Genomic DNA, 22,482 nt, shown 5'->3' on the forward strand with positions numbered 1-22,482 from the left:
CAGCGAAATAGGTTGTGTTGACACTAAAATGTCATTATTAGTTTTCAGTGTTGTTCTGCTGAGATGAATGAGGGCAGTATTGTATTAATTTAGATGGCATAAAGTGCCCAAAGAGTCAGAGGTGGTAACGGGACCCTGAAACTGTCCAACATTAAACAGTTGTAAACAAGGTTCAGTGTTTGATATTCAGAGATCTCAGCCTGCTTAATATCATGGCAAACACATTAAGTGTCCTTTTTAACCTTTTATTAAAGATACAGAAAAGAGAGAGAAACAGTTTAAGCATTTGAAATGTAAAGAGTTAAGTGAGGCTTTCATTTTAACAACTTCCCTTTCCCTTTAGAGAGCCTCTTGAAGGAAAAAACTCCTTATTTGACAGTCTTTTAGGTGGTAACTCTCCTTTCTGGGGAAAAGAGAAAAAGTTAGTTGATGGGCTGGAGCTGTTTGTTTGTTTTGTTTGGTTTGTTAAAGTCCAGTCCTGTTTTCTAGAAGACGAAACAAGAGAAAACACACAAGAAGGGCGAAAAAAAGAACAGCAAAGTTAACAAATGCAGCGTCTATCTCTGGTGTCAGCTCTAACTTGCAGCCTCACTGTTGGAGAAATACAGGCACAGTGTATGATTTGAACAACCACTCTGAGACCTGGCAAACTTGGACTGTTTAGGGCATTTCACTTAGCTGTCTTTTTCTGGTCACAGGATGCAAAATATACAGAAAAAGGAGAGAGGTGTAAGAATAGAAATAAATAGGGTAGGGAAGGAAAATGACAGATTGGGGAAGGGGGAAGGCAGAATCTCACATTTCCAGGCAGTGCTTGGGATTTAGCAGGATCGGGTAGAGGTGGAGGTGGTGATGTCACCTGAGTCCCTCTCTGTGGCCCAGTCTGGTTAGGACATCTCTCAGAATTAGGATGAAGAAGGTCCAGGATCCCAGGAGACACTGGGGGTGGCACCCAGGATGGTGAAGCTCACACCTTCTCCTGCTCTCATCTTTCAGTCAGCCAGTGGTCTCTTTTTAGGACCCAAAAGGGATTGATAGCTGGAATAGCTCATCCCCTTATTATTTTGTTCACCAGTTAGGCCTAATTCTGACACGCCAGTTTGTGTTCATTGGTTTCAGGCCCCACACTTCTCTTATTTACCAGGCATGATCTGAAAACAATTCCTGAATTACAGCAGAAGGCCTTTTTGTTCGAACTAACATAGTCTTTTTGTCTCCCTTTTGCCATTTTACCCATCAACATTTATTATTATAGATTATTGTGATGTTTTATGAGCTTTCACTCACTTTTGACAGTTGAATTCACAATTATGGTAAATTGGTAGGTCTAGTTATTACAACAGCAGTTAGCTTTTGTCAGAGCTATGTTCCAGGCTGTCTGCAGACTCAGCAGACGTCTCTGCATTGGTTTAAATTTGCTTTACATTTTGAATGTTGTCTTTGTAACAGATTGAGACTTGATTTTGATTATCTTAGTCAAAGTTTAACTTGCAGATTGTTCCCCACATATGAGGGTCTATGCACTGCAGTAGTCGTGCTGAGGTAACAAAGTGCCCTTTGTATAAACCCTGCGACTTTAATGGTCTAAGATATATTTTGATTTGTTTTAGCAACTACGAAGCAAGTTGCTGATGCTTACATGTGAAATTGAAGGTAAGCTGTTGGTTTTGATTTTAATTAAAAACTATTTTACCTTCAGTTTTCCCATGAGATATATGTTCTCTGAAATAGAAGTGCTAGAATTTAAAATGCTAACTTAGCTATCATAGCAATTCAAGTGAACTTTCATCATCCAGCGATTCTCAGATTTTTAACTCACAAGAGCCTCAATGGATTGTCACAGTTCAGTTGCTGCTCTGTGATCCCTTGTGGTCATGATTGGCACTGTGGTGATCTGCCAGAAATTTATCTCATGATTCTAATTTCACAACAGGAAGATCTAACAGCTAATGACTTTTGTCCTTGAAAATGAGAGACATCTGGCAGTAACTGATCCCATTTCAGGATTTCAGGGACAGAGAAATCTTCCACATAGTGATCCTTTCATCTTACAGATTGAGAGTCTTCTTGGTTGAAGAAACAATGAGAAAAAGACTACATTATATATCCTGGAGTTATGGACTGCCAAAAAGTCCCTCAATCCCTAATAAAACGGTCGTGAGGAGCTAAATGCGTTCCTCTCTAGAGAGAATATGGCTGATGCTGGAATCCAAAGTAAAACTTTTATGAGAAACTACAATCATGTCACAACTTAGTGGTTTGATGCATTTGCACTTAGCAGTGTGCATGGTGAAGAAGCTAGCAAATACATTCAGCATTTTGCACATACTGGTTTCCTTTTAAATTTAGTCTTTTTACACAAAGCAGAATTAGCCTGTACGGTTCATTGCCACACGATATAGTTCAGGCCAAGAGCTTACTAGGAGTAAAAAGCCATCAGACATGTATATGGATGACATCATCTGTAGTTATATTAGATAGGACAAATATGATATTACCTCTCTCCTGTTTCAGGAATAAGCCAACCATTAACTTGTCAGGGTATAGAAAGAAGCTTCCCTTTTGAACAGGTTGTGTAATGATTGTCCAGGGTGAGGTTTTTAACATTTTTTTTTCCCTGAAGTAATTGGTATTGGCCACTCTTGGAAGTAGGCCACAACTAGACTGGGTTGATCAGTGGTCTGATGTAGCAGTTTCTGTTTTTTGAAACCTGCTACTCTGTGTACCTCACTGCGGGCATGCTCTTTGTCAGGAAATATACAGTAATGAAATGAAGAAATTTACCAGTTGCTTCTGCAGCAAACAAATATTACAGCCTTACAGCACTTTGTATTAGTTTTTACCATTACCGAAAACTAGGCAAATAACCCAAAGGAAGCAACTCTGCTACATTGGCAGGAAACATAGTGTGGTTCCTACTACGCTCTCTGTTCATGAGCTCCAGGACTCAATAACATCAAATAAAAATGTGATGTTTTTAATCAGTGTCAAGGCATATCTAAGCCAAAACTCAGATGTGGTTGCATAAAGCATTTTGCAAAGCACAGTTTATTCTGCTATAGATCTGAATCCAAAAAAAGGGTCAGAGCCTGTCTTCATAACAGTTGTTTGTGATACAGGGAAGAGATTATTAGGTGAGCAGCATGGTTTTATTTTTTGGAATGATTTAGCAGTAATGGCATGGTAAACTATCTGAACCATGTTGTAATCTTTGTTTTTCATTAACCTAGAATCAACAGAACTCCACTTATTAAAGGATATTGAAGATACCTTAGTGAAAACAATTGCACTTTGCCAGAGGAATTCACATAGTTTAAACCAGCAGCAGCGAGAGGTAAGGGGATAAAAGACACTATTACTAGGGCATGTAGTACTATGCAAATGTGGAAGGAAGAGTTCCATTTTCAGTATCCATTAAGTTGGTCTTTTGTTCAGTTGGACCTGTGATTTGGTAGATTCCTATAATTATGCAGATTTGCTTCACATCCATGCACCTACTTTTGTATGTGCCTGATTTGTCCATGCTCAGTGCCCAGGGCATACCTGCAAGTCACGATTTGGGCATGTTTTGTGGCACCTATATGCACAAATCTCAACTTACATGTAGGTGGAACCATGGTTCTGCAAAGCTGGGCCATTGTGTGTACTGCAAGTTATCCAGAAACTGAAATTCAAAAGGCCTTTGGCTTACCTCCTACAAGGAAGTGGGGCTGTTGCTCTGGTGATTCTGTGATCAGAGAGTGGTGTTCATGAGAAATCTTCAGAGCCATATCCCTGGAGCCTGATGATTTTCCATGTATATAGGAGAGTGTCTGTGGTGAAATGGGATGTAATATTCTGCTGAGAACACACCCTTTGAGAAAGTAGAAAAGGCTAGGTCCTGACACATAGTCATCTTTGCTGTAGAGCATATCTCAGGGTAACTATTGGAGTAATGGTAAGGCCTGATATGTAGAGGGAGGTGGAGTACCTAAGAAGCCCCCTTTATAACAGAGGAATTAAAAGAGGTCTGTGCTTTAAAAGTCTTGCTGTGATAATCAACAAATAATGTTTAAGTGATGATTTGGCTTCTAAACCGGGAATCTAGACTGTATATATCACTATAGCACTTCCTACCTTTCTCCAGCCCAATGTCTCCCACAGTCCTGGAGATATGGGCTGCTCTCCTCTCTCTGCAGCTCACAGCTGCAGATCAGTGTTTTGGCACCACATAGTCTGACCATTCCTGCTTGCTGCCAGACAGTGGAGGCTTTTTTCTCCTGCCCTTCCTCTTCCTATTTTAACTTTTCGGCCCAGTTTTTTGGGCACAGGGAGCAGTGTTCTCCCTCCTCAGTATTCCTCCTCCTCCTCCTGGGATTGGTTAACCCTTCGGGGTTTTAACCCTTCCTGAGCCTCCACTGCAGCATGTCCCTGCCGGCTCCACTACCCCTTACGGGCATGGTAGAACAGCCAAGAAAGTATCAGGTCAAATACAAGCGGTGCTCTGTATTTGAGACTGCTTTCCTAGACTTGGAAGGTGCTGAGTTGTGCCCAGCCTTCATCCAGTCTTCTGTCCCTAGCTCTGTTAGGTCCCAGGGCTATGAGTCTGACCAGCAGGAGGAGTCCATTACCTACCAGAGCTGCTGTGACTCCAACGGGGGAAACCTGGACTGAGAACTCCAGTGTAGAGCAGGGAGAGGCTCCAAAAGGGTGAAGGACCCTGACCACTCAACTGAGGGGGAAAGTCCTAGGGGACCGCTGCAGAACAGGCTTGTGTGGCCACAAGTCGTCCCCCTCCAAGTCTTAAAGTGGGTCCTGCGCACCCTGGGAAGAGAGACAGGGCTTCTCACCAGCCCCCTTCCCCCCTCCCCCCAGACCAACCAGGAGGGCTCTGACAATGAGTTTCCCCCCTTCCCCTTGAATGGGACCCAGTGGGGAGCATTCTGAGAGACTTGTCGAAACAACTGCAGATCCAAAGCAAGGCTAGTCACAAGAGGGCTTACCAAAGCTACATCAAGGCTCCTAAAGGGCACAAAACAAGTTAAAGACTAAAAAAGGCTAAAAGGGGAAAGAAAAAGTACCAAAAAATACAGGAGATACAACTCCTCAGACCCCTCTTCCTCCTCCTCCTCCACTGAGGAAGGTGAGCTGTCTGGCTCTGAAACCTGAATTAAGCCTCAGTAAATTTTTTCTGCTCAGGCAGCAATTCCCCTTTGCTTCTCCTCTGAGGAAGTGATTAGGGGTGAATGGAACAAGCCTAAAAAGGGAAAATATATTAACGAGTGACCTCAGGTTCTGTAATATTCAAGAACCAAAGGGCTCTATTGCTCAGAAACCGCTGCCGCAGGAAGGAAGTGTTGCCTTATATATTAAAAATGTATACACTTGGACTGAGGATGAGATAGAAATAAGAGACAGACTTGATGAAAGTCTCTGGGTAAGGATAAAAGGGATAAAAAACAAGGGTGATGTCATGGTAGGGGGTCTACTAAAGACCACCAAACCCGGAAGAAGAGATGGATGAGGCTTTTTTAAACAACTGACAAAATCATCCAAAGCACAGGACTTGGTGGTGATGGAGGACTTCAGCTACTCAGACATCTGTTGGGAAAATAACAGAGCAGGGCACAGATTATCCAATAAGTTCTTGGAATGTATTGGAGACAGTTTTTTATTTCAGAAGGTGGAAAAAGTTACTAGGGGAGGAGGCTGTTCTAGATTTGATTTTGTCAGATAGGGAGGAACTGGTTGAGAATTTGAAAGTGGAAGGCAATTTGGGTGAAAGCGATCATGAAATGGTAGCATTCATGATTCTAACGCAGGGGCGGGCAAACTTTTTGGCGTGAGGGCCGCTTAAAGTTTCTGAAATTGTATGGAAGGCCAGTTAGGGGAGGCAGTGCCTCCCCAAACATCTAGGCATGGCCCGGCCCCCACCCCCTATCTGACTCCCCCCTGCTTCTCGTCCCCTGACGGCCCCCCCCCGAACTCCTGCCCTATCCACCCCCCCCGCTCTCTGTCCCCTGACCACTCCCGGACCCCCTACCCCATACAACCTCCCCTCTCCTTCCTGACTGCCCCCCCCGGGACCCTTGCCCCATCCAACTATCCCTTCTCCCTGACCGCCCCCGGACCTACCACCCTTAACTGCCCTCCACCACCCCATCCAACCCCTCCTCTCCTTCCCGACTTCTGCCCCCCCGGGGACCCTTGCTCCCATTCAACACCCTGTTCCCCGCCCTCTGACTGCCCCGACCCCTATCCACACTCCTGACCACCCCCTGAACTCCCCCGCTCCCTGCCCCCTCACCACGCTGCCTGGAGCACCGGTGGCTGGCGGCGCGGCTGCACCAGGACAGGCAACCGCGCCGTGCAGAGCACTGGGCCAGGCCACGGCTCTGCAGCTGCGCTGCCCCAGGAGCTTGCAGCCCTGCCGCCCAGAGCACTGTGCCAGCGGCACAGTGAGCTGAGGCTGCAGGGGAGGGGGAACATCAGCGGAGGGGCGGGGGCGAGCCTCCCGGACCAGGAGTTCAGGGGCTGGGCAGGATGGTCCCACGAGCTGTAGTTTGCCCACCTCTGTTCTAAGAAATGGTAGGAGGGAGAACAGCACAATGAAGACAATGGATTTCAAGAAGGTGGACTTTAGCAAACTCAGGGAGTTGGTCGGTAAAATCCCATGGGAAGCAAGTCTAAGGCGGGTAAAACAATTGAAGACAGTTGGCAGTTTTTCAAAGAGACATTATTAAAGGCACAAGAGCAAACTATCCCACTGCATAGGAAAGACAGGAAGTAAGCCAAGAGACCACCTTGGCTTAACCAGAAGATCTTCAATGATCTAAAACTCAAAAAAGAGTCCTACAAAAAGTGGAAACTTGGTCAAATTACAGAGGATGAATATAAACAAATAACACAAATACGTAGGGACAAAATTAGAAAAGTCAAGGCACAAAACAAGATCAAACTCCCTTGGGACCTAAAAGGAAGCAAGAAAACATTCTACAAATACATTAGAAGCAAGAGGAAGACCAAGGACAGAGTAGGCCCCATTACTCAATGAGGGGGGAAAGACAATAACAGAAAATATGGAAATGACAGAGGTGCTTAATGACTTCTTTCTTTCGGTTTTCACCAAGAAGGTGGGTGGCGATTGGACGTCTAACATAGTGAATGCCAGTGAAAATGAAGCAGGATCAGAGTCTAAAATAGGGAAAGAACAAGTCAAAAATTACTGAGACAAGTTAGATGCCTTCAAATCACCAGGGCCTGATGAAATGCATCCTAGAATACTTAAGGAGCTGACTGAGGAGATATCTGAGCCATTAGCAATTATCTCTGAAAAGTCATTGAAGACGGGAGACTTTCCAAAAGACTGGAAAAGGGCAAATATAGTGCCCATCTATAAAAAGGGAAATAAGGACAATCCGGGGAATTACAGACCAGTCAGCTTAACTTCTGTACCCGGAATGATGATTGAGCAAATAATTAAGCAATCAATTTGCAAACACATAGAAAAAATAAGGTGATAAATAACAGTCAACATGGATTTGTCAAGAACAGATCATGTCAAACGAACCCGATAGCTTTCTTGACAGGGTAACAAGCCTTGTGGATGGGGGGGAAGCAGTAGATGTGGTATATCTTGACTTTAGTAAGGCTTTTGATACTGTCTCGCATGACCTTCTCATGAACAAACTAGGGAAATACAACCTAGATGGAGCTACTATAAAGTGGGTGCATAACTGGTTGGAAAATCATTCCCAGAGAGTAGTTATCAGTGCTTCACACTCATTCTGGAAGGGCATAATGAGTGGGGTCCCGCAAGGATTGGTTCTGGGTACAGTTCTGTTCAATATCTTCATCAATGATTTAGATAATGGCATAGAGAGTACACTTTTAAAATTTGCGGACAATACCAAGCTGGGAGAGGTTGCAAGTGCTTTGGAGGATAGGATTAAAATTCAAAATGATATGAACAAATTGGAGAAATGGTCTCTGAAGTAAATAGGATGAAATTCAATAAGGACAAATGCAAAGTAGGAAGGAACAATCAGTTCCACACATACAAAATGGGAAGTGACTGCCTAGGAAGGAGTACTGTGGAAAGGGATCTGAGGGTCATATGCTAAATATGAGTCATCAGTGTAATGCTATGGGGCGGGGGAAGCCAACATCATTCTGGGATGCATTAACAGGAGTATTGTAGGCAAGACACGTAGAGTAATTCTTCCGCTCCACTCTGCACTGATTGGGCCTCAGCTGGAGTAGTATGTCTAGTTCTGGGTGTCACATTTCAGGAAAGATGTGGACAAATCGGAGAAAGTCCAGAGAAGAACAACAAAAATGATTAAACGTTTAGAAAACATGACCTATGAGGGATGATTGAAAAAATTGGGTTTGTTTAGTCTTGAGAAGACTGAGTGGGGACATAAGTTTTCAAGTACATAAAAGGTTGTTACAAGGAGGAAGGGGAAAAATTGTTTTTCTTAACCTCTGAGGATGGGACAAGAAGCAATGGGTTTAAATTGCAGCAAGAGAGGTTTAGGTTGGACATTAGGAAAAACTTCCTAACTGTCAGAGTGGTTAAACACTAGAATAAATTGCCTAGGGAGGTTGTGGAATATCCATCATTGGGGATTTTTAAGAGCAGCTTGGATAAACGCCTGTCAAGGATGGTATAGACAATACTTAGTCCTGCCTTGAATGCAGGGGACTGGACTAGATGATCTCTTGAGGAACCTTCCAGTTCTGTGATTCTATCTCTTACCGGAGATATGGCTGTTCCCTTGGGGGCAGCAGGGGAGCTCTGTCCTAAGGAACCCACAGATAGAAGGATGGAAGCCACTCCCAAAAAAAGCTTTGTAGCCGCCTCTGCCACCCTCCAAGTGTCCCTGGCAGCCACCTGCTTTGCAGGAGCATCTCTCTCCTGTCTGGAAGATCTCAAAGCCATTAATTACAGAGTTCACCCTGACTTTGGCTGTGCTTTAAGAAATGGTGTCTCAACGGATACAATGATTTTCTCAGGCTGAGCCATAGCTTCCAGCTCAGTGGCCAGGTGCCACCTATGACTCTGACTGTGAAGGCGGATACTCACTCTAAGCAGGTCCTATGCTTGGCTGAGTTTACAGGCTTCTTCATTTTTGGAGAAAAGCTGCAAAAGGTGGTGGGTGACAATGCAGCAAAATCCAAACAGTCTCTCCATTCTCCTCTGTGCCCTCAGGAGAGAATACAGATCGGCCTTCAGACAGAGACTCTCCTTTCTCTCTTCATCCTCACAGATGTCCCCCCAACAAAGGGACAACAGATTCTGGGATAGGAGCATCTGATCGTTTGTAGGCCTCTGTGATACAGAGTCTAATCCACCTAGTGACGTGGAGCTTGGAATCTGAGTTCCTGGCATCTCAGGTGAAAGGACACTAATAAGAAGCCCAATCTTCTTGTGAATTCTGTACGCTTGAGATAGTTTCTTGTTGCTTTTTGACACAACTTATCAGTTGGATGTTGTGGTTTTGGACTGAACAAAGGAAGCACATCACCTCTTTGGAAGTGTGGAAGGAGGGATTTACTTTAGGAAAAGAGGATTCTGGTGCCCTGAGCACCACCTTGTCTTTGTGGAACATGCAGTAAGGTCCTCTATGAAAAAGGCTGTCAGCTCAAATGCTTGCTTGGTGGCCATGACAGCTACTAAGAAAAAAGTCTCAATAGATAAAAGGTTGATATTGAAGTTGGTGGCTTGAAGGGATGGCTTATTAGGGCTCTCAAAACTAGCGGTAGGTCCCATAATGGCACCGCTGATCAAGCTGGATTGGACCTTCTTGTTGGGGGAATCAGATATACTGGAGAAACCATCATTGTCTCCACCAAGGGAGATAAATCCAGACAGAAGATGAAGAGCTTCCTGGAACCAGCCTGCCTTATCCAAACCAGGACACCCCCCTCATGACCAGGGTACCCCAGGCCTTGGCGACCTCCACAACCCACCTTCAACCCTTCCCACTGGCTCTGTTGGAGCCAGGGACCATATGCACAATACCCAAGGTCTGTGCAATCTAGCAGGGAGTCATACCATGTTTCTTCTATTCAAGAGAGCAACTACAACTTCCTCCTGATCCTATAGAAGAAGAAGACTATGAGATGGTTCCACCAGTACCAAGGGTATCTTCATCTCCTGAAGTATCAGTCACTCCAATTTCTCATTCCCTTCTGAATGACCACAAGCGATTCCAGTAGTTGCTACAAAGGGTGGAGGTCAGTGCTTAATTTGTGCAGGGGCTTGCCAGGGCTGAGCACCTACACCTCTAGGCTTGGCAGTTCATAGAGCCCGCACCCCTGGGCTTGCTGTGACAGTTATGAAAGTAAAAAAATTTGCTTGAGCCCAGCACCTCCTTCATTACAAATTAAGCATTGATGTTGGTAGAGCTCCAAATCTCCTTAGAGAAGGTCCAGGACTCGCAGTGTAAGCTGCAACCCACAGAATCTAGCTGGAGAGCACATTGGCAACATGCACAATACCCCCAAGAGGGCAGAGAAGCAATGCTTTGCCCTGGCTAAGGAAGTGGAGTTTTGATTTACTTCTTGTTCAGGTTGCCACAGAGAGATCTAGACAGCAACACCCACCTATAAGCAAGCCAAATGCCCGGACCTTTTGGGGAGGAAGGTCTTTACATTTGCTAGCTTCCAGTTTAGAATATCTATGAGATTTGCCAACTACAATTTTCTGAATTATTCAGAGTTCCTGGATTTTAAGGACAAGTTCTAGCAGGACAGCGCTTACTTTTAGGCCCTTGTTGATGCAGGCAAGCTGGTGACCAGAACTTCATTGCAATCTGAAATTGATGCCGCTGATGCCGCATCAAAATCAATGGCAACTGCCATTGTGATGCACCAGGAATCGTGGCTACACTTTTCAGGTTTTCCCAGAGAGATCAAGAACACCGTAGAGTACTTGCATTTCAAGATCAACCTTTTTCAGTGAAAAGACAGATGAGTCTTTGCACTCACTAAAGGATTCCAGGGCTCCCCTCTGCTCCCTTGGTGTATATATACACCAGGTATGAAGAGGAAATACCTTAAGTGACCATACAAATTGAGGCCTATGCCTCAACCATTTTACCATCAGCGCAGGAATCACCTTATTGCAAAAGCCACCATACCGAGCACCTTCCACATCGACCCAATCTCACCTCCCAGCCGAAAGATAGGTTTGGGGTTGAAAACCACTGTTGAGGCCACCCCTACCCGATCCCCAGATCTCCTTTGGCAGCCAGCTAGCACTCTTTTCCCCACAACAACAGACAAATGGGGGCTGGATATCATCCATTCGGGCTATAACATTAAGTTTCTCTTCCCTGTCCCTTTCCAGGGACCACTCTCTCGAAGAGATCCTTCTCCAGGAGGAAAAATTTCTCATTCAGTGGGGAGCAACAGAGCGGGTACCTCTTCAACATCAGGGAAAAGATTTCTATTGAAAATATTTCCTAGTTCCCAAAAAGTAAGGAGGATGAAGACCCATTTTCAACCGGCAACCACTCAACTTTTTTATTTACAAACTAAAATTCTGTATGGTTACATTGGCATCAACAATACCATCCCTGGAAAAGGACACATGGTTCTTCAAGATGTACGTGCCCATTGGTGCTCTATTACCCACCCTCCTTGCCTTCTGCTTCAGAGCTCTCTGCTATAGGGCTTCATGAGAGAGAAGGAACTGAAGGCGGTTCGTCCGTGCAATGCTATATAACAATGGCACAGTGCATGAGACTGAGTAACACCCATGCACGGGCCAGATGCTGCTATGAGAAATCTCCGATCAAAGGCACAGGGGGTGCAGGCCCATCTAGAGTGAAGCACCCATGGGGGAACACATCTCGAAGAACCATAGTTACTGCACGGGGTGAGTAACCATTTCTTCTTCAACATGTGTGGTCCTTATCTGTATTCCACTACCTGCCCTCCTTTCCCTCTGCTTTGGATTTTGGCCAAGATTTGCAGTAGAGAAGGAACTGAACAGGCAGGCAGTCTGCCCTGCCCCTTATGCCTTCTGTGCAGAGCACAAGGAGAATAGGGACACAGGCACAGACCAGTGGACACTGCTTGCAAAAATTCTCCACTCTCGGGCTTATGGAGCACGCGCATCCCACAGTGGAGTCCCACACTTAGGGACCACACATCTCAAAGAACACCAGTTACAAGGTAAATAACTTTTTGTGTCTAAGCTCAAAAACTCTGGTTCTGCAGAGGCAGAGTGGTTCAGTGGATAAAGCATTGGGGTGGGAATCAAGAGCCCTGTGATCTTTTCCCAACTGTGCCACTAACTGACTCTGTGACTTTTAGCAAATCCCTTAATCTCCCTGAGCCTCCATTTCCCCATCTGTAATATTGGGATGATACTTGTTTGCCATTGACATCTGTGGATGAAAAAATGTTCTCTAAGAGCTTGACTGTTATCCCTCTTCCTTGGTAGACACACAAGCCTAGCTTTTTTTTTTAAAGTAGGAAACTGAGTAAGGGGCTCCCAAAGAATTCTTGTGTCTATAGTGGTGGCAGCAAGGAATTCTGCAGGGAGCTCATTGAAGACTGGTGCTTTTCTGGCAGTTCAGGAAAGTTCCAACAGAACTATATATTTTATGTGACCTGGACAAATTCCACTTAGAAAGCATGTAATTACTTTCTGCCTACATAAATTCCCCCAGTAGTGTTAATTTGATATAGTATTTTCTTTCTTTCTTGTCTTAGTGTTATGGTGGTGCTCTGGGTGCTAAACAGCTATCATGTGTCACCTCAGAGGAGACTGCACTTCAGTGCAGGGGTGAACTGGCCATTCTGTCTACAGTAGAGTCCATTTAAGAGTCAGCATTTGCCCACTGCCACTATTCAGTCACTACATATCTCTCTGAAGTCTGAAGAAAGACTGTGGTAACTGCTGGCAAATGCTGCCTTTAGTAGTGACCACTGTATGCATTAGTCATCCTGCCAAATAGCTGAAACTTCCACTTGTTTGCTCAAGTGGCCATTTCTTGGGCATTGCACAAAATTACTAAAGCTTCCAGGCATATTGTGTCAAATGAATAAGAGTGAGGATTAGTTACTTAATTAAATGCCTAAAGTTGTACTCTGTAATAAACATCCGAGAAAAGATACATGTTGTGTATTATTGTACACTGCCATGTGTTAGAGAACATCTATCATGCAGTAACTGCAGATGCAATGCTTGTGTTGCTATATGCCTAACATTTGGAGCAAGTGAGAGTTGAGCAATACTGGCTCTTACATTCTCTTACTCAGTGATTCTCAAACTTTTGTACTGGTGATCTCTTTCACATAGCAAGCCTCTGAGTGCGATCCCTCCCCCCCCAGTATAAATTAAAAACACCTTTTTATATACCTTTTATACCTTTTTTTTCTTTATCGTGAAAATGTAACTTACAAATGCAGATTTATTTATTTATTTTGGTTTCATAACTGGACTCAAAAACACAACAGTGTAAAACTTTAGAGCCTACAAGTCCACTCAGTCCTACTTTTTATTCTGCCAATCGCTAAGACAAGCAAGTTTGTTTACATTGACAGGAGATACTGCCGCCTGCTTCTTATTTACAATGTCACTTAAAAGTGAGAAGAGGCATTCGCATGGCACTTTTGTAACTGGTGTTGCAAGGCATTTACATGCCAGATATGCTAAATGTTCGTATGCCCCTTCCATGCTTTGGCCACCATTCCAGAGGACATGCTTCCATGCTGCTGATGCTTGTTTAAAAAAAAATGCGTCAATTAAATTTGTGACTATACTCCTTGTGGGGAGAATTGTATGTCTCCTGCTCTATTTTATCTACATTCTGCATATATTTCATGTTATAGCAGTCTCAGATAATGACCTAGCACATGTTCGTTTTAAGAACACTTCCACAGCAGATTTGACAAAATGTAAAGAAGGTATCGATGTGAGATTTCTAAAAATAGCTACAGCAGTTGACCCAAGGTTTAAGAATCTGAAGTTCCATCCAAAATCTGAGAAGGACGAGGTGTGGAGCATGCTTTTAGACGTCTTAAAAGAGCAACACTCTGATGTGGAAACTATGGAACCCAAACCACCAAAAAAGAAAATGAATCTTCTGCTGGCGGCATCGGATTCAGGTGATGAAAATGAACATGCATCTGTCCGCACTGCTTTGGATCTTTATCAAGCAGAACCCATCATCAGCATGGAAGCATGTCCTCTGGAATGATGGTTGAAGCATGAAGGGACATATGAATTTTTAGCTCACCTGGCACATAAATATCTTGTAATGCCGGCTACAAAAGTGCCATGCGAACACCTGTTCTCAGTTTCAGGTGACATTGTGAACAAGAAGTGGGCAGCATTATCTCCTGCAAATTGTAACCAGCCTTGTTTGTCTGAGTGATTGGCTGACCAAGAAGTAGGACTGAGTGGACTTACAGGCTCTAAAGATTTACATTTTTTTTTTGAATGCAGTTTTTTGTATATAATTCTATATTTGTAAGTTCAACTTTCATGATAAAGAGATTGCACTACAGTACTTATATGAGGTGAATTGAAAAATGCAATTTTTTTGTTTTTTACAGTGCAAATTTGTAATCAAAAATATAAAGTGAGCACTGTACACTTTGTATTCTGTGTTGTAATTGAAATTAATATATTTGAAAATATAGTAAACATCCACAAATATTTAAAATAAACGGTATTCTGTTTAACAATGCCATTAATCGCGATTACTTTCTTTAATTGCTTGATAGCCCCAGTTTTGCCAGAATTGTAGGATTTATTGTGCACTTAATTATTCTAGGCACTCTGGTTTCCCCTCCTGGAGGCTATGATGTCACCACAGAAGCTATCCAGTTCAACAGTGTTGTGTCAGTATTCTGAACGTAAGTTTGTTGGCACCTTATGGCGCCAGATACCACTGAAAATGTGACCTCGGTCTTTTTTCTCCTTTTCTCCTGACCAAACGTGAGGAACTAAGCATTGTGACTGAACTAGTGTACAATTCCAAAACAAAGCTAGGGTGTACGCCTGTGTGAAAAATGCAGTTACTCTATTCCAGCTGTGAAGTAGCACTTTTTACCAGGAGCACATTACACCTGTGTTACTGTCTGCCCTGGTCCCTAATTGCCTTTCAAGTACAATGTAAGTTATTTATTTGACCTGTAAAGTCCTAAATCATCTGGTCCTGGCTACTTAGACTACTTGCCTCCTCACTGACTCAGTGGAAGTTGCAATTAGCTGAGGCATCTGAGTTAAGAACCTATTGCTTTAAATGACTCTACAACTATTTTCTTTGGACCAATATAGGTCAGTTTTGCTTCAGGTCCTGTACGTTTCTTAGGTTTTCCATTGGGGGTAGATTTGGGGTCTTTCCAATTCATTCTCTGGATACTGATCCACCATAGTTATTCTGTGTGCATGCAAGTGATGCACATTAACTAGGAGTTCCTGTAGGTACTTTCAGATATATTGAAGTGAATTTATACAGAAAACTTGGTTGTGCGACAGTTAGATGCCACACACAGCAAATCTGACACAAAAACACAAGCAAGGAAGGGCATGCCCATTATTTGTAACTGGGTGTTTGTCATTTGTGTGTTAACAGTTGATACCGTAGGTATTTCTTCTGCCCAATGCCAGAAGAAGAAGAATAAATCAAATTAAACATTTCCATTTGTTGCCTTAAAAATTAACCCTATTCTGTCTGCCTCCATCCCCTTTCCGTAGATAGATAATACACTATTGCCTTCCCACACTTAAGAATTTTCTCATGCTATTGTCTTATTTCTATGATGCTAGCATCGTGATGCTCCTTTGTGCTGGGTGTTGTATAAACAATCACTGCCCTGAAGAGCTGACAGTCTAAATAGATAAACAGACAAAGGTGGGAGGGGAACAGAGCCACAGAGAGGGGAAGTGATTTGTCCAGAGTCAGATTAGGTTAGCGGCTAAACTGAGACTAGAATCTAGGTCTCCTGACTGCTAGAGTCCAGTCCTCACCTGCTAGACCGTACTGCCTCCCTCCTATCTGCCTCATACACATTCAGTCCACTAGTCTGGAACAAACCGCTGGGCTGACTCCAACCATCCATGACTATAAAGGGAGCGCATGAGTCAAAATTCTTATTACCTGCACAGCTTCCGTGGTTAGGTTTGGTAACTGCATCACAGCTCCGGTTTCTTGCCTCTGTGCACACAATAGCAGCTCCCTGTGTTAACTCTGTACTGAGGCTTTTGGGATAGTCATGGACCTCTGGGATCATCTGATAGTTCTTCCTTGCCTCCATTTTCTCCTTCCTTTTCCCCATCAGTCTTCACAACCCATTGGTGCAGTAAATACTGCAGTCCTAGTGCAATCCAATGACTGTTTCCTCTAACAGCAGGTCACTATCTCTTTGTGCAATGAGTGGATAGGGTTTTGCTGGTTCATCAGTGGAGGGTGACCGTGCATTGACTGAGACTAAGAACCTGCAGTTTTTAATCCACAGTGATCTCTGGAGAGCAAGGATCATCTGTCATCAGAGCCATGGCCAAAGATAGGGCGTGCCATCGCATTCTGGCAAAGAGGAGCTATTGAGTCTAACATCCATTTAAACAAGCTCATTATTAAAATTAAAAATTCTGGAAATTGAAGGTGGTTCTCAGGGTTAATGCGCCTAAAAAGGAAGGAAACACTCAACCCTTTTAGAGGAAAAAGTGTAAAGGAACTATTGCCCTCCCTTTTCACACTTGCATCCTGAATTATAACCAGTTTTAGTCCATTCTTAAAGTGGGTTGCTATTTAATTTTTATATTGCCACACTGCCTAGTTGTCCCATCAGGAAGCTAGGACCCATTCTGCTGAGAACTGTATACACATGATAAAAAGGCCATCCCAGGACCAAAGAGTTGTATAGCTATTGCCCCTGAGAATCCAGTGAACAGGGGCCTGGAACATATGCTGAAATGGATTATGACAGGCACAACTTTTACAGGAGGGGTGTCCAGCCCATGGCACAGAAAACACTGTAGTCCTCATGGCTTTGAATTATTAAAGGCAACTCTTCATTGTGAATTAAAGATATTTCTTGAATGTCACCCAATGATTTTTAAACAGAAGTGTTTGAATCTGGCCATTACTGCGAGGGTGGTGGGGGAGTTGACACCACCTGCCCAGTTGCTCCATATGGTTCCCCCTACAGCCATAGGACCTGCTTCGATATGACATGAATGTTCTGAGCAGCGGCAGCAACCCCTTCTCTGTTTCAGCAGCTCCCCCACTGGCCACCTGCTGAATTCCAGTTGAGGGAGAAGAGAGTAGTTCTTCAAGTAGCGTTCCTGCGGGCGCTCCACATCAGGGTGTGCACGTGTCTGTACCCTCTTAATCAGATATTTTCATCAGCAAGATCTGTGGGTCTGCGCCTGCTCCCTAGATATACTCAAGCTGATTCTGCCTGCCCTACACCTAGATGAAAGTCTAGTACAGGATGGCTCCCTTCCCACACCCAGCTTCCAGGGCAGTGCAGGAGAGTGGAAAGAGAAGAAGGTGAGGAAACAATCAGGTCCTTGATTCTCTGCCCCAGCACTGGTGCAGGTTACAGCAGCCTGGGGGCTGCTCTAGCACGAGTTGGCTGGCATTAACCCCCATAGAACCATACACCAGCCACTGCCCCACCAGTCCCCATGTGAGCCCTGGGGCAGAGAGCTGCTGGAGACTCTTCCATGCCATGGCAATTACAGGTGGCATCTCCTTCCTTTGTGCTGACAGAAAGAGGGGACAGGCCTGAAGCATTGTGAGCACCTGAGTTTTTTGTCATATGTTTCACCCTTAGGCATCACTGCCATGCAGCTATAAGGGTATCCATGTCCTGTCACACTGCCTCCAGAGCTTCCTTATTCTTGGTCAGGGCCCTTCATAATGTGAAGGGAAACCAAAATGAGCATGGTTTATTTGAGAATAAGTTATAAAATCATCACATAGGAGGCACTTTGTGTGATAACCAGAGTCACCTAAGGCCTGTATTTTGTTCAGAGATGCTGAGCTCCTGCAGATCCTGACTTTTTCAGGCTGGGCACACAGATAACAGAATTGTTGGCCACCAGTGGAAAATGTTGAAGTCAGTAAGACTATTCATGTGAATAAGTTTTGCAGGTTTATACTTGATGGCAATAGGGAAATTTGAACTGCAGTAAATAACCAGATTAGAAAAATAAATAAATTCAGGAAGGTCCCAGACTATGTGGCAATTTGTGTGTGTATGTTGGGGGGAGAATCATAGTAGTGTGAGAGTCCCAAAAACATACCTGAAAATTACATTTATTTTTAAATATAAAGAATTATAATTTTCTTGTGTAATTCTCTGGTCATTATAACTATTTTTATTGTAAATGTTAATCATGTTTTTGAAAACAAAGGAGTATAAGAATTCACAAGGAGGTTTAATCTAACATATTGTTGTTTTTATAAACCTCCAGTTCTGACTAGCTGTGCATGACTTTTACATATTTATTATTTCAGCTCTGAAGAGTTTGACAATGCAAGTGCTAAACAACATGGCTGCATTTATTGCCCTTCCCTCAATCTTGCAGAGAATTCTCCAGGTGAGCAGCAGGGGAAGAGAAAACATAGTGAGCATACAAGTGTTTACTAAATTATTGTCTTTCATAAGGCCCTGGTTATACCACATTCAGAATGTAGAGCCAAATCCATCCCTGATGTAAAATTGTTGACTTCGGAGTAGTTACAGAAATTAATCTGGTTAATTATTCGTTAAGGCTACAAAGATGAAAAATGCTCAGGGGACTGGTGTGGTGGGACACTAATTGAAATGATAATGTTTAGCCTTGAGAGAAGATGTAGTAATGTAAAGATTATATGTTGTAAACCAAACAGTTTTTTACCTATTAGATCTTAATTAACTTGGTCCAAAATTTAAATATTTTTAAAACCTAGGGCTGAGATTCCTAAGAAATGGGAGCCTAAGTTAGCCTACTAAATCCTTACTTAGGCCTTGTCTACACTACAAAGTTAGGTCAATGTAAGTCATCTTTGTGACGTTACCCAGGGTACAATCTGGATTGATAGACAGCTGTGTCCCCTCAATTTCCCAACTTGGGGTGCCTTTTACATGCTTCTCTGTGAGAGCAACCCTCCTGGTCTGCTCTCACACAGCCTCCAGCATGTAAATCACTCCCAGCTATAGTGTGAGTGCTATAGCCAGCCACTCATGAATTACACTGCGGGCAACACCAAGAAACTCCCAACCTCAGACTTTCCCCCGGAAATGTGCATCTTGTACTGCCCAGCACCCTCCTGCACAACACAAGCTCATATGAAGTCTATCATTTATTAATAGAAAATGATATGCACCAATCTTGTTATCCCAAATGGAGTTTTCCAAACACTTCAGTACAAACACACTGGTTTAAATAAAACAACAAAACAAATTTACTAACTACAGAAAGATAGATTTTAAGTGACTACAAGTAACGAGCCATATAAATCAGAATTGGTTACAAGGAAATAAAAGGTAAAACACAACTAACACCTAACTTAACAATCTAAATGAATACAAAGCAAAGGTCTCTCTCACCACATGTTCCAGCAGTCTTACTGGCTGATCCTCTTTCGGTCAGGATTTTCCCCCAAGTCCAATGCCGCTCCCTTTATTCTTTAGGGATTGATGGTGCTATGGGCAGAGAGCAAGGGAGAGGTGATTTGGGGCATCTGGCCTCTCCTCTTATAACCCTTTCTCGTGTACAAGACTCATCTCCAGCTGATGTTCAGGAGACAAAGTCTGTGTGGCCAAGAACCTTAAGATGCTTCTTTGTCAAAATGTAGATTTTTTTTTTTTTTTTTTTTGCCCACACCCTCTCTCCCACTGAAGAATGGCCACTTAATTAGGTGATGGTCCAATTGATCTCATTGACACCTGGCTGAGGCATTGGCTAGCCTTTTGTCTCTGGGGAACTTTTTGTGGCTACCCTTCAGAACATGTTGTTGCATGTCTTAGTAATAGTATACAGTAGAATCTTATCTTTACATACAGTGTTGCCACACATTTTACCAGGACAGTAATGATGAGCAAATCATGAGTGTTCAAATGATACCTTATACAGTATGCTTTGTACAATATTTAACATAGTCTTATAAAAGGGGTGAACATAGGGCTGTGGACTGTCAGTCTTATGTCAACCAATTCGTGCATGTCTGCTTTCAAATTTGTCTGCCACCATAAGCATCCTATTAGTGCGATGCAGAAAAACCACCTCCCAGAAGTTGTGGAAACATGGTCAACCTACTGACCTGTGAACTCTGGATACCCTAACAGTCCTCCGGCAGCTGTTCCACAATGCCCCTGGCAGAGCCATGGACCAGCTGAGAAATGTGGACATCTACAAATGGATTACATGGAAGATACAGGCAAAAGGATATGACTGGAATCAGCAGCAGTGCCGTGTGAAAGTGAAGGAATTTTGCCAGGGCTATCACAAGGCTGAGGAGGCCAACAATTGATCTGGTGCTGAGCCACAAACCTGGCACTTTTGCAGTAAGCTGTATGCCATATGTGGCGGAGACCTCACCAGCACCTCACAGACCACCATGGAGACCTCAGAGGAGCCTGAGACAGAGACCTCTGCAATGAACAGCAAGAAGGGGGGGGCAAAGTGTGGGACACAGTGGGGGGCTCCAGCCATGCCATTTGAGACTCCCCCACAGTCTAGCCAGTCCCACCAGGAGAGCACTGGATGAGCTTGATGAAGGAGAAAGGTACCTTGGGTAATCTTGCATACACTTTTCTTTACAATATTTAAATTTAAAGATTGTTGCCTGGCCCGTTCCCAAGTTAAACGCCGAGATTAACTCTTCATTCTTTTACTTGTCTGAGAACAAACAGAGGTAGAGTTGGCATCTGCTTGTCATCCCTTGGTTGGAGTAGGTGGGAGGACGCTTTCAGTGAAATCCTGTGAACCAGTGCTGCATCGGATCAGGAACAAGGAGCATGGAGAGCCAATATGACCCTCTGCATGAATAAGGAAAAAGAAGACAGGAAAAAGACCTAAGGAGAGGGAAATGCACCAGGACATAATGGGTCTTCTCAGGCAGCACCCCCAAATGTTGCAGACACTGGTTGACCAACAGATCCACAAATCCCAGACTACATGGCATCAGAGACTGCATCCATACCCCTACTGCTCCATCCTGGGGAACAGCAAGAAAAATCACAGCTTCACAAACGCTGACCTGTGAGAATCATGGTTGGTGTATGCATAACCACAGCGGACTATGTTTGTGCGCTGAAATGGACATAAATGTTTGCAGCCTTTCCAATTTTAAAGTTCCACGCTGTTAATTTGTTAAAAAAATGTATTACATTGTTTTTGTATACTGTTTTCCCCACTTAATAAAGTTCTATTTTTAACTTTCTTTGTTTTGATACAAAATATAAACACACAAGGAAACAAAACATATAAATAGATTCACAAGATGGAAAAAGTATATAAATAACAGAATTCAACATTCATTATTTGCAAAACATGGAAAAAATGAAACAATTATAAACCAAACAAAATAATCTCGCAAACCTGAACTCATAGAGGTCATGCAGGGCATCGATAATGAAAGTGACTAAATAGATAAATAAGAGTTATTCTGAGAATGGAAACCTGCAATTCCTTCGATTCACAGACTGGCTTAGTGAGCTCTACTACTGCATTAATTTAAAAAATGACTTTTTTTCTAATAGAAACGCTTGAAAAAAAATATGAGGCTGTCTGGTCACTCATGAAACTATTGCATATTTTTGCAATAAAGTTCTATTTTTGGTGAATAAAATTAACTTTATAAGCTCACAGCAAATTGCAGAATACATACTGGTACTCAAAGCACACTGTATTTGTAAATTTACAGCAAGCTGTAGTAGCCAGGCAAGGTACTAACAAACTTCAACAGGACTTTATTTTTTAATGTGGAAACCTCTTTTCCAAGCTGCTGTTGCACCCTCACTAGCTCTCCCTCAGCCTCTTCAACTCCTTCCCCCTCCTTCCTGTTTCCTGTCCTTTCAGACTCCGAACAGCCAGTGCGCCCAATTCTAATAATTACAAGCAACATGAAATTGTTCTCTTGTAACTGCAGTAAGAGTGCTTGTAGTAAGCGCAACTACTACCTCCTCATCCTCCGGTGGGCCATCTGGTGAAGGCAATCAGCTACGACATTTTGGTTTCCAGGCTTATATTCCAGTTCATAATTGAAAGAGAGTAGTCTTGCAGACCATCTAGCAATACGATATCCTGCTCTTCCCAGTCCTTCCGTGGTGAGCAATGTCGTCAAAGGGCTATGGTCTGTGCGCATCTTGAACGTGTGGCCCCACAGGTAAGTTATCCATTTTTCAGTAGCCCAGACACAAGCAAGTGCTTCTTTTTCAACTGTAGAATATTTTCTCTCAGCATTACTTAGTGTCCTTGAAGCAAATGCAACAGTCTTCTCTCTGTTGTCCTCATGAAGTTATTTGAGGACAGCCCCAAGT

General features: G+C 43.4%; 1 protein-coding gene across 3 annotated transcripts in view; it reads left to right on the top strand.

Annotated features, from left to right (window-relative positions):
• VPS8 (VPS8 subunit of CORVET complex) overlaps positions 1 to 22,482 on the top strand; it is a 229,822-nt gene that overhangs the window by 147,918 nt on the left and 59,422 nt on the right. For 2 of the 3 annotated variants that reach the window (XM_077825651.1, XM_077825653.1), the window contains exons 37-40: positions 1,611 to 1,653; positions 3,231 to 3,334; positions 14,778 to 14,859; positions 18,474 to 18,556. In XM_077825651.1, coding sequence (XP_077681777.1) covers positions 1,611 to 1,653; positions 3,231 to 3,334; positions 14,778 to 14,859; positions 18,474 to 18,556 — 312 coding nt within the window. The remainder of the gene's footprint in view (positions 1 to 1,610; positions 1,654 to 3,230; positions 3,335 to 14,777; positions 14,860 to 18,473; positions 18,557 to 22,482) is intronic. The other variant, XM_077825652.1, reaches the window with a different exon arrangement.

Source organism: Eretmochelys imbricata, chromosome 9, assembly GCF_965152235.1.
Source record: "Eretmochelys imbricata isolate rEreImb1 chromosome 9, rEreImb1.hap1, whole genome shotgun sequence".
Taxonomy (NCBI): domain Eukaryota; kingdom Metazoa; phylum Chordata; order Testudines; family Cheloniidae; genus Eretmochelys; species Eretmochelys imbricata.